Source organism: Pantherophis guttatus, chromosome 6 (genome assembly GCF_059756535.1).
Source record: "Pantherophis guttatus breed Tessera chromosome 6, ASM5975653v1, whole genome shotgun sequence".
In the NCBI taxonomy this organism is placed as follows: domain Eukaryota; kingdom Metazoa; phylum Chordata; class Lepidosauria; order Squamata; family Colubridae; genus Pantherophis; species Pantherophis guttatus.
Genome location: NC_142068.1, coordinates 80,254,467 through 80,270,268, shown reverse-complemented (window position 1 = coordinate 80,270,268; position 15,802 = coordinate 80,254,467). Strand labels below are relative to the sequence as shown.

Below are 15,802 nucleotides of genomic sequence, written 5' to 3'. Positions count from 1 at the left end.
TGACCAGGACTGAACAATGAGGCTTTAAAGTTTGTTTATAGACAAGAGAAAGGAAGAAGAGTTTATTTATTGTAATTTAAGAGAAAGTGAAAAGTTTCTAAAATGGTTTATATTTATTATGAAGAGGGAAGTAATTTCTTTATACCAGCAGTCCCCAACTTTTACGGCTTGGTGGCCTGGCAGGGGTGGTGGAGGGAAACTGGCAAGTGCAAGTAGTGGGCCGGAGCGCATGGGCGCTGGCCTACAGCTTGTACAATTTGAGCTGCATGCATGTATGCTACCCTGCTGCTTGCGCAAGTTTATTTTATTTTATTTTATTTTGAATTTATATACCGCACCTTCTCCCGAGGGACTCCGGGCAGTGTACAGCCAGATAAAAACATACAATACAAACATTAAAAACAATTAAAAGGATATATATTAATTTGGCCCCAATTTAAGATAACAAACCAATTAAAAATATTTAAAAATATGTTAAAAAATATGTTAAGCAAGCCCGGCTTGCTGAAAAAAGAAAGTTTTAAGGGCACGGCGGAAGGCACCGAGGTCTTGGATTCTCCTTATCTCTGGGGGCAGCTGATTCAAGAGGGTAGGTGTCCCCACAGAGAAGGCCCTCCCCCTGGGGGTCACCAGCCTACATTGTTTGGCTGATGGCACCCCGAGGAGGCCCTCTCTGTGGGAGCACACAGGTCGGTGGGAGGTCATCGGTAGCAGCAGGCGGTCTTGAAGATAACTAGGTCCTATGCCATGGAGCGCTTTAAAGGTGGTAACCACACCTTGAAGTGCACCCGAAAGACCACTGAGCTGCATACATGCGCATGTGCGCAGCCAACTGCCCACGTGGTCCGATAGTGGGCCATGACCTGGGGTTTGGGGACCCCTGCTTTATACATTTCTCTTTTTTTTACTATTTTTTTCTTTTTCCTTTCTATTTTTGTTTTTAGTCTGCATTATTTACCGTGTTTCCCTGAAAATAAGACAATATTAATTTTTGCTCCAAAATATGCATTAGGGCTTATTGTCTGGTTAGGGCTTATTTTTTGGGGAAATACAGTACTAAATGCACCCATCTGGCTGACAATCTGGGACTTATTTTGGGGGTAGGGCTTATATTACGAGCATCCTGAAAAATCATGCTAGGACTTATTTTCCGGTCGGGTCTTATTTTCAGGGAAACAGGGTAGTATTGTAATTATAATCCTTAATAAAAGTATTGTTAAATCCTGATGCAGTGTTGCTATTCTTGGAAATATTAAATGTGGTTCCTCATTTGGTAACTTCATAAAATGTTGTCCAGTAGCAAAATTGATTCTGATTAATTATGCAGTCTTTGGAATAACAGTTGAATATGCTATTTTATTACTATATTTTCTTCTATCTCTTTTATCCTGGAATTAGATCCTTGATTTTATTTTTTATATGGTTGTAAGATTAATCAATTAATAAACTATCCATTTATTTTGTTCTTGTAAAATGATAGCAGGTTATTTTAAAAACTGGGAAACTAGTCTCTTTAATATTAAAACATGGTTAACCTAATGGAATGTTTTACTTCATGTGCATTGGACACTTCCGAGAATGTACAGTAACATTAGTTAAAACTTCCAGGTATTTGAGGATGCTGGCTTGTCAAAAGAAAATAGTAAAAGGGAATTGTACTTAAAAGGAGATTGTACTTAAAAAGCTATCTCAGCTATGCTGAGCCTGGATAGCTCAGCAGACTAATGCATTGTAATTTAACTCCAGCTGTCTGCAATTAGTAAGTTCGAATCTTGCCAGGCTCAAGGTTGACTCAGCCTTCCATCCTTTCTAAGGTAGGTAAATTGAGGACCCAGTTTGTGAGGGCAATAAGCTGACTTTGTAAAAATATACAAAAGTATGAAGGCTATTGCTTAACGCTTTGTAAGCCGCCCTGAGTCTCCGGAGAAGGGCGGCATATAAATAATTTTTTTTTTTTAAAAAAGAATTACATATTTTTCCCAGATGGATTGACATATTAGCTGGAAATTGTATTCCTATCACATCTGTTCTTCTTGTGGGCTGGTGCAGAGCCTGAAAAATTTTAGAGAAGTTGAAATACATTGATTGTATGATCTTTTGTATTTGTCTAGTCGATGTATGCACAGAGCAATATATCTTGTTACAATGATTATGTTAATTGGTAATCTTAATTTCTAAATGGTTCAAGATTACTATCTCAGTTATATTAGATAGGCTTGAGGCAAATGTTCTCAGTTGATAATATCAAGCTCAGAAAATGATAATTTCCTAGGTTAGAAAAGGTCAGAAGTGGATCTACTCGTGTAGCACACAAATGGCAGTTTACTTAATGGGTGGGAAAATTTAAATGCCTACTTCTAATGGCTAAAGTGACATCTGTTTCTTCCCAACAGAGAAAGGAGATTTCATTGCTCTGGATCTTGGTGGCTCTTTCTTCCGAATTTTGAGAGTAAAAGTCTCCCATGAGAAGAAGCAGATGGTGCAAATGGAAACGGAGATTTATGAAACACCAGAAGATATTATGCACGGCAGTGGAACACGGGTAAATTCTTCTTTAAGTATATTTATTTATTTATTACATGTATTTATATGCCGCCATTCTCCCGAAGGACTCAGGGCGGCGAACACAAGAACATATAATGAATATAATCAATGTTCTGCATGCTTCCCATATTGCTTGTTAAGTTGAGTTCATCTCTTGGGTTTTCTGATACCTAATTTTGAAAGGAAAAACAAAATTAATTTGTAATTTTAATAGTCAAGGAAATGGAATATTAAAAATCCTAAAACATGTCTCATGACAAGTTAGAAAATATATTTGGGGATAAATTTCCTCTCGTCATTTTCTTGTTGAAAAAAAATGTGGAGAACTCCAGATTTTATTACAAAAATTGTCCTTTTGTAATAAATTTCTTCTAGTTCACCTTTATGGCTGTTTTGCTCACTAGCATAGAAAAGTAGAGTGTACATCAAATATGCAATGAAAGCTAGCTGAACTAGCAGACAGACAAGTGATGTCTGATGAGTGTGGATGTATTGGCATAGCTGTGAGTTAAAATATGTATTTCCGTTTATTCTGTTTCTTCATACGGTTTTTATACCTGTCTTTATTTTTCTTTACTGTATCCTGGGATGGGTGAGTATCGTTAAGCATTTTTAAGATGTGACTGTTAAGAAGAAAATTCTTCAGTACAGTACCTTAGGCAGCAATTCTTTGCATGCTTACTTGAGAATAAAAAAAATAAATATTTCCTAAAGTTGAACTTGATTCCAATAACTTCATGGATACAGTACATCCATGTGCATTCTGGGGGGAATAGTGTAGGAATACCTTTACTGATTGCAGCATCCTGCAGTCACATCATTGCAATTTCTGGCAAAAAGTCCTGTTTGTAAGAATGGGTTCGCACTTAGGACAGCAGGGATTGCTTAATGACCATGGATTCACTTAACGATTGCTGGAAACTTGTTCTAACATTGGTTCAGTCAACTTACAACCGTCATGACTTACAACCGAAAATCTATATTGTAACTGGGACCAGTTGTGGTCATAAGTTGAAAACTACCTGTATTCCAACTTTTAACATTACTTGAATGAAATAAGAGAGATGCTAACATCTTTATTCTTTATCTTTATCTTTATTTGATGTATATACCGCCCTACTCCCGAAGGACTCAGGGCGGTGAATAGCCAAACGATAAAATACATAAATACAAAATTTAAAAAACAGGATAAAACCGAATTAAACAATTTGGCCCAGACAGATTTAAAACACCCCACTCTTTTAAAAACAGATTAAAATTTTCATATTAAAAAAGAAAAAGGGAAAAGATTATTAAAAGTATTGGCTGCTCAAATATTGTAATAAATGTATTTGAGCTGCTTTGATTAAAAGTAATAATAAGCAAAATGTAAACAAGGTTAGAGGTGCCCGAACATATTGCTTGTTCTGTGTTCAGATGGTATAAATTAATAGAACAACCATAAGCAAATGGGTGTGTTTGCAACTAACCAGCTTTTGTGTTTAAGCATGCTGTGTGAACCCAGTCAGTGGGTGTTACAAGGGAGGGTTTCTACAGGAGGGCCAAAGCAGTCTGTTTTAGGGAAACAGGTCAGCAAGGAGTTAAACTTCGTTTTCATATCTGATGCACCTTTGCCTAATTGCCATATTTTGTTGTACGGTAGATCTTCTGTGTTAATTTTTTTTTTACCAAAGGACTTTTCTGTCTTGATCCCTATGTATACATTTTGCAGCCAGCAGCTCAAGCTGCGGACATTATATGGATGGTTGGTGAAGCCAAGGAAGGCAGGAGAATTTCTCCTACTTCCTCCACTTAAATCTCCTATGTAAGTTACAGAATTGGTATCTGCTGTCACTGATGCTGCTTTTTTTTTTTTTTTTGAAACCTACACGACACCTTCCATTGCCATTTCTCTTGCTTTTCCCAAGATGTACATTTATGACCGGGGTTCTTCTGAGCCCTGGCAGCTATGGCTGTTGAGCCTAAAGGATGATGATTTGGACTGTTTGCCAGTGGCGCTCTTTGGCATCCTTTGGTCATTGCTAATGCAAAAATTCTTAGTTTGAGACAGTCGATGCCAAGATTATTTCTGTTTTTGCTGCTGATTAGTTCTTGAAAACTTTAATCTGGTTGCTTCCAGCATGATCGTGGCAGAACGAGAAAGCATCTTCGGTGGTACTATGGTCAAAGGTCCTGATTTGCATCATGGGTTGTTTTTACGGAAGTACCTCACCTGTTTTTTTTTTTGTAGGCATCACACAATTTGTGCGTTAGCACGTGCAACAGCTGATAAATTTTCAGCAGTTACTTAAAAGCTATGTTAGCTGTTGGTATCGGATGAATTATAATAGTGATGAAAACCCCTTTGGGCTTGGTGTATCAAAAATTTGGAAAGTGCCTAACTTGACTCTTCCTAGATTGTCAGCACAGCTTCCTCTCTGAATAAAAGAGCGACAGTTCTCTATTTCTCCCTGTCCCTACTATACAATCTAGGTCAGGGGTCACTAACCTTTCGGACCTCAGGGAGCACTAAATTCATAATTTTAAATCCCACGGACCACTAATATGATCTGCCTAATGACCGGCTGGGTGGGTGTGGCTAGGTGGTCATGTGACTGGGTGGGCATGGCCAACTCGATGTCACTTGCATCAAGGGTTGCCTCGCCGGCCTCTACTCCTCCCCTCCCAGCTACTCCTCGCCTGCCCGCCCGAGCTCCTTAGGGCGCCAACAGGAAGCAGTTGTTGGAGCTAAGCAGCCACCACGAGAAAGAGTTGGCAAAACAGCTGGCTCAGTTCAAATTGGATCTGGCCGAGAAGGAGGCCCAGCAGAAACACCTCACTGAGGACTACGAGCATAGGCTTTCCAAGCAGAGGGAAGACCTGCGGGAGTGCAAGGCCAGGTACTGGCGCCTGGAGGCTCAGTGGGCTGAGATGGTCAGCCAGTTCCAGGCCATGATGCAGTCCCACTGGAACGAGACCCTCTGGCTCTTCGCCACCAGCGGCGCTTCCCTCCAGCCTTTGCCCAAAGCCCTGCACCAGGAGGCTGAAGCAGACTCCAAGTCAGAATTTCTGTCCCCCTCCGACCCACACAAAAAGACCCCGAAGGGGGAGACTCTCTGCAGCAACACAAACATTCATTGCACGTATCCAGCTCAGGGGCTGTAGTTTGAGGACCTCTGATTTAGTGCAATATAAAAAATACAAAATTTTTTTCTGCTGACCACCAAAATTTTCTCCGGACCATCAGTGGTCCCCGGACCACCAGTTGGTGACTGCTGATCTAGGTTACCACAAAGCAGTGCCAAGGCTGGTCCTGAAGTAGAGATGCTTAATTTCAGCCATAGCACCACTGCTGCTACCAAAAAGGCTGCCTCGTGCCATTCTCCAAGGCGTGTAAGCCTTGTGGAACTCTGCAGTTGCCCCCACAAACCCAGTGCTCTGTGCTGCTTACCTTCAGGCGGTGTTCTCTTTCTGTTGATAGACCTCCCCCCCTCTAGAGCTTACCCGAGACTGCTGTGGTCACACGAGAGGTCTTCATTCTTGGTGCAGCAGCTTTGGAAAAATGCTCTTCCATGACATCTGCGGTCTCCAGAAACCTTGTGAAAGCGCCCCATGTTCTCGCATGATTTTCAGAGGCTCTGGAGGCCACACAATTTCTCGAGGGTCTGAAGACCGCATGAGAATGGGGCATGCTTTCGAGTGTAGCTGTCATGTTGGTGAACATCGGCATAAATGCTACCGATAGTATGCCATACAGGACATTGTGGTGCATCAGCTTTGACACACATGTATCAGGTTTGCCATTGTAGAGACCACACCCACAAAGGTTGAGGATATATGTGGTAACTTTATTGTCTTACATAGTGACCTTATATAGTTTGTTACTACAAATTACAGCAGTACTTGGCAACATCTCATTCGCTCACAGAATCCTTTAGGTAACTAGAATCTTTACTGTTTTCCTAAGCACTTATAATGATATCTAGGGTTAACACACATCCTACTTCCTTTCCTCCTGTTCCTCTTGTTTATAGAGTTAGGGTCTTAATGCCATTTCCTGGCACCTACATGTGAGTAACCTTCCTTATCTGAGGTTTGCCATCCAAGATAAGGAAACAGTCCTACACATAGCAGACTACAGGCTCCTACATGCCATCAAAGATATATCAATTCCCAGGTTGGGTACTTTATTCTTTCATTTTTTTTTTAATGAAGGTCAAATCATTTAAATTAATGCATTATGACTTGCCATTATTTTCAGGTTTGATTCTACTTGGCAAATGACCTTTGATTTCCTGGTGATTTTTAACAATTTGGGAGACTTAACAGATCTGATCACGTTAAGATGCAGATCATCAGTTTTTTTGTTTGTTTTGTTTTAAATCTCAAAACAGGAAACATTATCTTGGTCTTCCCTAGCTGGCACTTGTTAGGGGTCACAGCTGTTCTGGAATTTTGAAGTCTTGGTGCATCTGGAAGATGAAATGGTCATGTTACTACAGCTTTAACTTTGCCGAAGATGTACATAAAGGATGTTTTTCCTGAACGTTGAGAGAAAATAAATGAGAGGAATGTGGTTAAAGAGCTTTGTAAAAAAAATGAACTAATTTGCATTTTGCTTAATGAAGATGAACTGTTGGTGAAGATGGTCGGACACTGTAGTTCAGCTATATTGTTGTATTGGGCTGCTAGTTCCTACCGTGTTTCCCCGAAAAATAAGACCCTGTCTTATTTTATTTTATTTTTTTTAAAATTTGATTTATATGCCGCCCTTCTCCGGAGACTCAGGGCGGCTTACAATGTCCTCAACAATAGCCTTCATCCTTTTGTATATTTATACAAAGTCAGCTTATTGCCCCCACAACTGAGTCCTCAATTTACCTACCTTAGAAAGGATGGAAGGCTGAGTCAACCTTGAGCCTTGGCGAGATTCGAACCTGCAGTAATTGCAGGCAGCTGGTCTTAATAACCAGCTTAATAACAGGGTGCCTTAGACCACTGTACTACCAAGGCTCTTTCAATTATATTTTTTTGAACCCCAAAATAAGCGCTTGGCCTTATTTTCGGGGTGGTTTTATTATTTTGAGGCATGTGGAGCAAGATGGGGCTCCTCTTGCCATCTTAACTGATTTCTAGTTCTGCGTTTAAATATTTTCAGGGAGGGCTTATTTTCAGGGCGAGGCTTATTTTAGCGCATGCGCTCAAAAGCCCGATTGGGCTTATTATCAGGGGATGCCTTATTTTCGGGGAAACGGTATTTCCCTTTCGTAGCGCTTGTTGTCAGATCTATTCCATAGCATGGGAAGAAACACAGCCTTGAAATCATATTCTAGTCAAACTCTGCATCATTTGCCTGCATTATGCTACATTAAATACACACCCATTTTGCATGTTAAATATTAAGCAATTTCTGGGTGTAAGAAATCAATCAAGTGTGATATAAAAAAAAGAAATTATCCTAATCTGGAGTTGTGGTCTCCCAACAACAATGCAATAATCCACTGTTGTCAAGAAAGTAATGGTTATGGGTTCTTTAATTATTTTATTCATTTTTATATTATGGCTTGTAATGCATTTCTACTAGTGTAATTAATATTATTAAATTACTTAACTTTCTTTTGTCTTTGTTTTGCTTCCTTCTCAGCTCTTTGATCATGTTGCTGAATGTCTGGGAGACTTTATGGAGAAACAAGAAATTAAGGACAAGAAATTACCTGTTGGGTTCACATTTTCTTTCCCATGTAGGCAAACTAAACTAGATGAGGTATGTCTAATCACAGGTTTGCAAAACCTACATTGTGGGTAGAACATAGGAAACTGTTTTTATAAAGTGGGTGCATTCCAGGGTGGATAAAAATCAATGATTTTTTTTAAAAAAATCAAAAAAATCAGATTTTTTAAAATTTAAATCAGATTTTTTTGATTTTTATTGAATTTATTTTAATAAACTTTTGAGGTAAAAATCTATCGTAAGATAGTTTTCTATTTAAGATACATAAATAATTTAGTTTATTCAGCATGAAATGGAGCTTAGTTATGTAGCATGAGGCTGTATATTCTGCAACACTGGGACTATCGGTGAGTCAACAATGGATCAAAGGAGTAGCAGAGATGACAGTTGCTCTTTAAAAATTATGATTTAAATCGAGTTGATTTAAATCAAGCCTTTTTACTAGTGATTTAAATTGTGATTTAAATCAACTCGATTTAAATCAAATCCACCCTGGTGCATTCACTGGGTGTATTCACTTCAGACTTAGCTTTCTGGTGTTTAAATGGTGAATATATCTCCTAGGAACTCTATCAGGCCAACAACTGTTATTGCAGCCTATCACAGCTTTATAGAGTGAATTTATGGTTCTTCTTAGATTAGTTGGATTAAGTTTATAATAGAGGGGTGATTTGTAAGAAGCCTTGGGAATCAACAGTTGCATGAGATCCTAGAAAGGTGTTCTTAATGTATTATGTGATAGTCACTGAGTACCTTACTGAACTATTTAGAGCTACAGAAGAGGCAATTAAAGTTATAATAGCTTTGTATCAACAAATGTGGAGTGAAATGGTGCGATCTACAATTTGAAAAAAGTTGTGAACACCAAAGAAACAGATACCCAGATTACAAAATCACTAAGCTCGTTCTCAATGCTAGTAAAGTTTTGTGTAGGATCTTATAAAGAAAAATAGGCACCTGCAAAGGGTCAGAAATGCTGCATTAAGAGGGAAGTTTCCAAAAAGGCAGAAGGACACGTCATAGGTTAACTAGCCTGAAACAAATAATGGAGATAACAAGAGAATATAAGATTTCCTTTCGTTTCATTGACTTCAACAAGGCCTTTAACTGTGTAGATCAGTGGTTTTCTGGCTCGTGAATTCTTTGAAGTCCACACAACTTTAAGTTGCCAAAGTTGAGAAATACTGGGGCTAGAATATGTGTGCGTGTAATTAGGAATTACGAAGGATTGTGTAGAATGAGGAGGAAAATGAGAGAGGAATTTCCCGGACATTTGTAGCACATATAAAGAATGGCAAGATAGAAAAAGATGGAAAAACTTAACAATTTGAGATTGTTAAGGAATCAAACCTGATTTGCTGACACTAACCACTTATTATGTAAATATGGCCAAGTTTTCTTATTTGCTCTTCAGGATTTTATAAAAGATGCTTGCTGGCTATACCAGAAGATGGTTCAGGTTTTATTAGGGACTTCCTAATCAACATTTATACTTTCTTAGCTGGAAGAATCTGACAATATGAATATAATATAGCATTATAATAAGAGGTACTATTCTGTTGTCAAGACGACAGTGCAGTTGCTTCAGAAAGCAATTGAATAAAAGCCATCTTCAAAATTTAGTACTGTGAAGTTCTCAGAAGCTGCAGAACTTCATGTATGCATCACTTTATATCAAGATCAGTGAAATTCCATGCAAATCCTTGGGAAGAATTTGCAGATGAGCACAAGTATATTTTTGAATGCAATTGCTCGGTCCCAGAATTGGGGGGGGGGGGTTTCCTGAAATGGGGAGTCAAAAAATGGCAAGAATGAGCAAGGGGCTATTTATACAATGGCATTGCTTATATTCCGATCGATAAATCTAAATGATCCAAAATAAAATATTGTAATTTAACTTTGTTTTTACTTGTATTAAGTACCTAACTTGGAATTTCAATACGAGGACACGCAGGAAGTTGGCTGACATTGCCCCCACTCCCAAGCTCCTTTGGACAGATTTTCCATTATTTTAAATGGTATTTTAAATAAGTGATGTGCTGGTGGAAAGAAGTGTCATGAATGTCTTCTAATTTGGCTAGTGTGGTAATAGTTCAATTTTTCTAGGGTGTTTTGATTACCTGGACAAAACGTTTCAAAGCAAGTGGTGTCGAAGGAGCTGATGTAGTGAGTCTCTTAAACAAAGCCATCAAGAAACGTGGGGTAAGCATGTATTTTGGCTATCTGTATAAAGCATATATGAATTGGCTGATTTTTGACATACATTGTTAGGTGAATTAGATCTCTTTTGCTGTTGTTTTTCACTGTCATTGGAAAATAGCAATAGCATTTAGACTTATATACCGCTTCACAGTGCTTTACAGCCCTCTCTAAGCAGTTTACAGAGTCAACATATTGCCCCCAACAATCTGGGTCCTCATTTTACTGATCTTGGAAGGATGGAAGGCTGAGTCAACCTTGAGCCGGTAGGACTCGAACTGCCAAACTGCTGGCAGCCGGCAGTCAGCAGAAGTAACCTGCAGTACTGCATTCTAACCACTGTGCCACTTGTTTATTTAAACAAAATAAAATTATTCCTAGCAAAATTATTCCTTGACTTGTGGACTTCCACATTTACTGACTTGTGGACTTCAACTCCCAGAATTCCCCAGCCAGCATGTCTGGCTGGGGAATTCTGGGAATTGAAGTCCATAGGTTTTAAAGTGGCCAAAGTTGGAGACCCCTGCTTTAAACAACCCACTCTGAAGTAACATAAATTGTTGCATTATAACTTCTTTGACCTATTTTATGTAGAAATAAGTCCATTGGTAATCCCCATTGAATGAGAATTATTCTCAAGCCGTTGTGGTAAGAACATACATTTATGTTAGAATGCTCGTTTAACAAAGCTACAAATCACATTCAATTTTTTTTTTTATTGGTCCCAAATTGGTTACAACTAGGCTGAGTCCCAAAGTCTTTGACTTTTTGATGAGGGGCTTTTTTGAGAAGGATATAATGCTACATGTCAAGGAGACAATCTGTCTTGTGTATAACAATAAGAAGAAAATGCAATACCATGATCTGTTGCCTGACCTAATGATATTGGGGCTGACACTTGAGATGCCAAAGTTTGCGGGGTTTGATATTTAGAATATCCAGATCAACATTGATAATTAAATTGTCTGATATGTAAGAAAATGCTCTGTTTCATTCTAAAGGATTATGATGCGGACATCATGGCAGTGGTTAATGACACTGTTGGGACAATGATGACCTGCGGATTTGATGACCAGCGTTGCGAAGTTGGCTTAATTATCGGTACTAATTCTTTGTTCAGAATCACTCATAATAGAATTTTGATTTTGCATTTGTGATGACATGATCCCATTTGCTTCTTTTAAAGGTACTGGTACAAATGCCTGCTACATGGAGGAAATGAGGCACATTGATCTGGTGGAAGGTGACGAAGGCCGCATGTGCATCAACACAGAATGGGGTGCATTTGGAGATGATGGTTTATTAGAAGACATCCGGACTGAATTTGATAGAGAGATTGACCGGGGTTCCCTTAATCCTGGGAAGCAACTGTAATTGGAAATAATTATATCTTACATAGTCTAATCCTGTGTTTCTCTTTAAGATGTGGCAACTTTAATAAGATGTGTGGACTTCAACTTCCAGAATTCCTTGCCCAGCTATGTTGGCTAGGGAATTCTGGGAGTTGAAGTGCATACATCTTAAAGTAGTCAAGGTCATGAAACATTGGTCTAATCTAGGGGTGTCAAACTCTATTTCATTGAGGGCCACATCAGGGTTGTGTTTGACCTCGGGGGGCCGGGGTGGATGTGGCCACTTGACGTCACTCGTGTCGGGCCTGTGGTGGTCTGAGTGATCTGCCAGCGAAAATGGGCTTCTGAGCTCCGTTTGTTGCTGCGACGGCCTCCTGCAACCCTCTGCCAGCAAAAACTGAGCTCAGGAGCACCATGGGCCGGTCCTTTGCTATTTCCAAAGCGGCCCTGTGGACCAGATAAAAGCACCCCATGTCTAATCTAAAAGAGTTCCTTTCAGATTCTTAGCTCTGGGCACGGGTGAAATCTAAAATTTGTTACTACCGGTTCCGTGGGCGTGGCTTGGTGGGTGGGAGTAATGTGACGGTGGGCGTGGCCAACTTTTTTTTTTTACTTTTAAAAGCATTTTTTCTACAACCTTAAGAGGTTGCAGAAAAAAATGCTTTTAGAAGCCTCTGACGATCAGGCAACTCAGCTGGGATCGCCAGAGGCTTTTAAAGGTATTTTTTTTCCTACAGATCTTCGGCCGAAGAGATTGTAGAAAAAATGCTTTTAGAAGCCTCTGACGATCAGGCAAGTCAGCTGGGATCGCCAGAGGCCTTTAAAGGCATTTTTTTTCCTACAACCTCTTCGGCCAAAGGGGTTGCAGAAAAAAATGCTTTGTAAAGCCTCTGACGATCCCAGCTGAGCTGCGTGATCATCAGAGGCTTTTTTTTAAAAAAAACTTTTAAAAGCATTTTTTGGCCGAAGAGGTTGTAGAAAAATGCTTTTAAAAGTAAAAAAAAAACAGCCTCTGATGATTGAGCGGCTCAGCTGGGCAGGGGGTGGTGGTGGCGCAGGGATTTTTACTACTGGTTCTCCGAACCACCCGCCATCATCGCTACCGGATCGGGCGATCCGGTCCGAACCGGGAGCATTTTACCCCTGTCTGGACACCTTTGGACAGTTTCTTGGTTAGTTCCATTAAACCTTCAGCATTCAATTTTTTAATTAATTACACTGTTCAGTTGGAATTGGCGCAGAACCAACAGTTCTTAGTTGGAATTCCTTTCAGTGTTCATACTGTTAGTCTTTCCCTGCTCCTTTGCCCCAAAGATAGTGTCACTAAAACTCTGTGACATAATCCAGCAGAAAAGTAAAGAAATTATGCAAGTGTTCAGACAGACTTAATAAAGACAGAAAACGTATTAAAGGAATGGTCTTATTCACAGGCATGATGTTATGTTATCAACATCATGTGTTTCTAAAGCTTTGGGCTGTTTGAAATAACACCAAAGAAAGTGAAAACAGATGGCTGTAGTGTTAAAAAAACAAAGGCTACAGGTAATCCTCAATTTACAACTGGTTGCTTAACAAGCATTTGAAGTCACAATAACTCCCCCCCCCCCCAAAGTTACTTACAATCTAGTTTTGATAGCTGGCACCTCCTGCCCTTTGGAGTCGTATGACTGTAGTTTGGGTACTTGGTGACTGACCTGCATTTACAGCTGTTTGCAGTGTCCTGTGGTCATGTGACTGTAATTTGCAACCCCCCCCCCAAATATGGAACTTTTTACATGGATACATAGATTTTAAACATAAAACTGCAACCTTATATATTCTGAGTAGGATGCTCTTTTGAGTATTAGTTTGAATGACTGATTTTTTGTGTGTGTGTGAAATCTCTTTTCAGATTTGAGAAGATGGTCAGCGGAATGTACATGGGTGAACTTGTCAGGCTTATCCTTGTCAAAATGGCCAAAGAAGGTCTCCTTTTTGAGGGGCGAATCACTCCTGAGCTTTTGACCAAAGGGAAATTGGAAACTAAGGATGTTTCTGCCATAGAGAAGTAAGTGCTTTAGAAGCTTCCTATAGAATAGAATAGAATAGAATAGAATAGAATAGAATAGAATAGAATAGAATAGAATAGAATAGAATAGAATAGCATTGCAGAGCAGAGCAGAGCAGAGCAGAGCAGAGCAGAGCAGAGCAGAGCAGAGCAGAGCAGAACAGAACAGAACAGAACAGAACAGAACAACAGAACAGAATAGAATTCTTTATTGGCCAAGTGTGATTGGACACACAAGGAATTTGTCTTCAGTGCATATGCTCTCAGTGTACATAAAAAGACAAGATACATTCATCAAGAATCATAAGGTTCTACACTTAAATTCAAAACTCTAGGTTTTGAAATGGATTTAATCCATCAGTGGGTTTTAAGAATAATTATTGGCTAACTTAATAGTGCTATAGATTTGTGCTTAGTTGTAAGTACAGTGAATCCATTGAAATAAACGAGATAATATTAGTCACGATTCACTTTAATGTCATTCATTTCATTAGTCCGTTGAAGTACAACCAAACTTGCATTTAATCCATGTTTTAAAAAAATTAAATTATAGTATTAGCCAGTGTTAATTTTGCAGCATTCAGAGATCATTCAAGATGAATCGGGTTGAAGATGGCCAACAATTTTAATGAATCTGCAAGATTCTAAATTACAGAAATTGTGAATATTTCATTTATTCTGTATTTTTTTCTGGAATAGTTGCCATTGTTTTCAGACTGCATATTGTTAAACATCACTGATGTATATGTCTGAAGTCTGTATCTGAATCTGCTTTTGACTTTACCTTTTGAATGCATCTCAGCAGCCTTGAGAATTAGACCTGTTGTTCTAATAATTAGAATTCTGAAGGGTTGATCATATTTGTAGGCCATATTCCAATTATTAGAAGCCCAGATATGGCTCAGTAGTTGTATTTTGTTTGCCAACAACTTCAGGAGCAGGCCACAGATTGAAGCATTGAGTTTGCATTTATGGAAATATTTTCTTCTTGTTAAGTTTAAAACTGTTTGCTTCCACGACAGTTTGGGCACTGTAACATCTTTTAATTCATATTGTTACGTCCCCCCATCCACCCACCCACCCATCCATATCCCTATGTTTTTTGCACAAACACAAACATTGTGTCATAGGGTTTTGGGAGGGGAGGACACATGTCTGGATTGAAGAAAATAATAATAAGCATTGATACAAACACCATTAATAGCAAAATAGTGCAATATATCACTGCAGCAAGGAAGAAATAAATTTCAATGTATGCCTCAGCATTTGATTTTTTAAAAAGTTTTTTCCTGTCTGGGTAGCTTATTTAAAGGAAAGACATCACAAATAATGTTCCTAATTGATTGTTGCATAATGGTTTTAAAATCAATGACCTCTTTCCAAATTCATTACAACATTGCAGAACTGAACACCCTTTGAGAAGAATGTCATTGTTTTGTTTTGTTTTGTTCGTTTGTTTTATTAAATTTATATACCGCCCTACTCCCGAAGGACTCAGGGCGGTGAACAGGCACAGAATAAAATACATAAATACAAAAGTTAGAAACATAATTAAAACCAAATTAAATAATTTAGCCCAAGACAATTAAAAATCCCAATAATTTAAAACAAATTAAAATTTCAATTTAAAAATTTAAAAGAAAGGGGAGAAAATTAGGCCAGGCCGGCTTGCTGGAATTGGAGGGTCTTAAGAGCACGGCGGAAAGTGCGCAGATCCGGGATCCTCCGTATCTCCGGGGGGAGCTTGTTCCAGATAGTGGGTGCCCCCACAGAGAAGGCTCTCCCCCTGGGGGCCACCAGTCGACACTGCTTGGCTGTCGGCACCCGGAGGAGCCCCTCTCTATGAGAGTGTACTGGCTGGTGGGAGGCTGTTTGTGGTAGTAGGCGGTCCCTTAAATAACCAGGTCCTAAGCCATGGAGCACTCTAAAGGTGGTAACCAAAACCTTGAA

The 15,802-nt window shown here is 39.2% G+C and overlaps 1 protein-coding gene across 1 annotated transcript in view; it reads left to right on the top strand.

The window, feature by feature from the left end:
• The window catches only part of LOC117677991 (hexokinase-1), a 64,664-nt gene that overhangs the window by 25,973 nt on the left and 22,889 nt on the right, over positions 1–15,802 (top strand). Inside the window, exons 3-8 of the mRNA XM_034438636.3 lie at positions 2,394–2,542; positions 8,168–8,287; positions 10,361–10,456; positions 11,455–11,554; positions 11,640–11,823; positions 13,697–13,852. Of these exons, the coding sequence (XP_034294527.1) occupies positions 2,394–2,542; positions 8,168–8,287; positions 10,361–10,456; positions 11,455–11,554; positions 11,640–11,823; positions 13,697–13,852 (805 nt within the window). The remainder of the gene's footprint in view (positions 1–2,393; positions 2,543–8,167; positions 8,288–10,360; positions 10,457–11,454; positions 11,555–11,639; positions 11,824–13,696; positions 13,853–15,802) is intronic.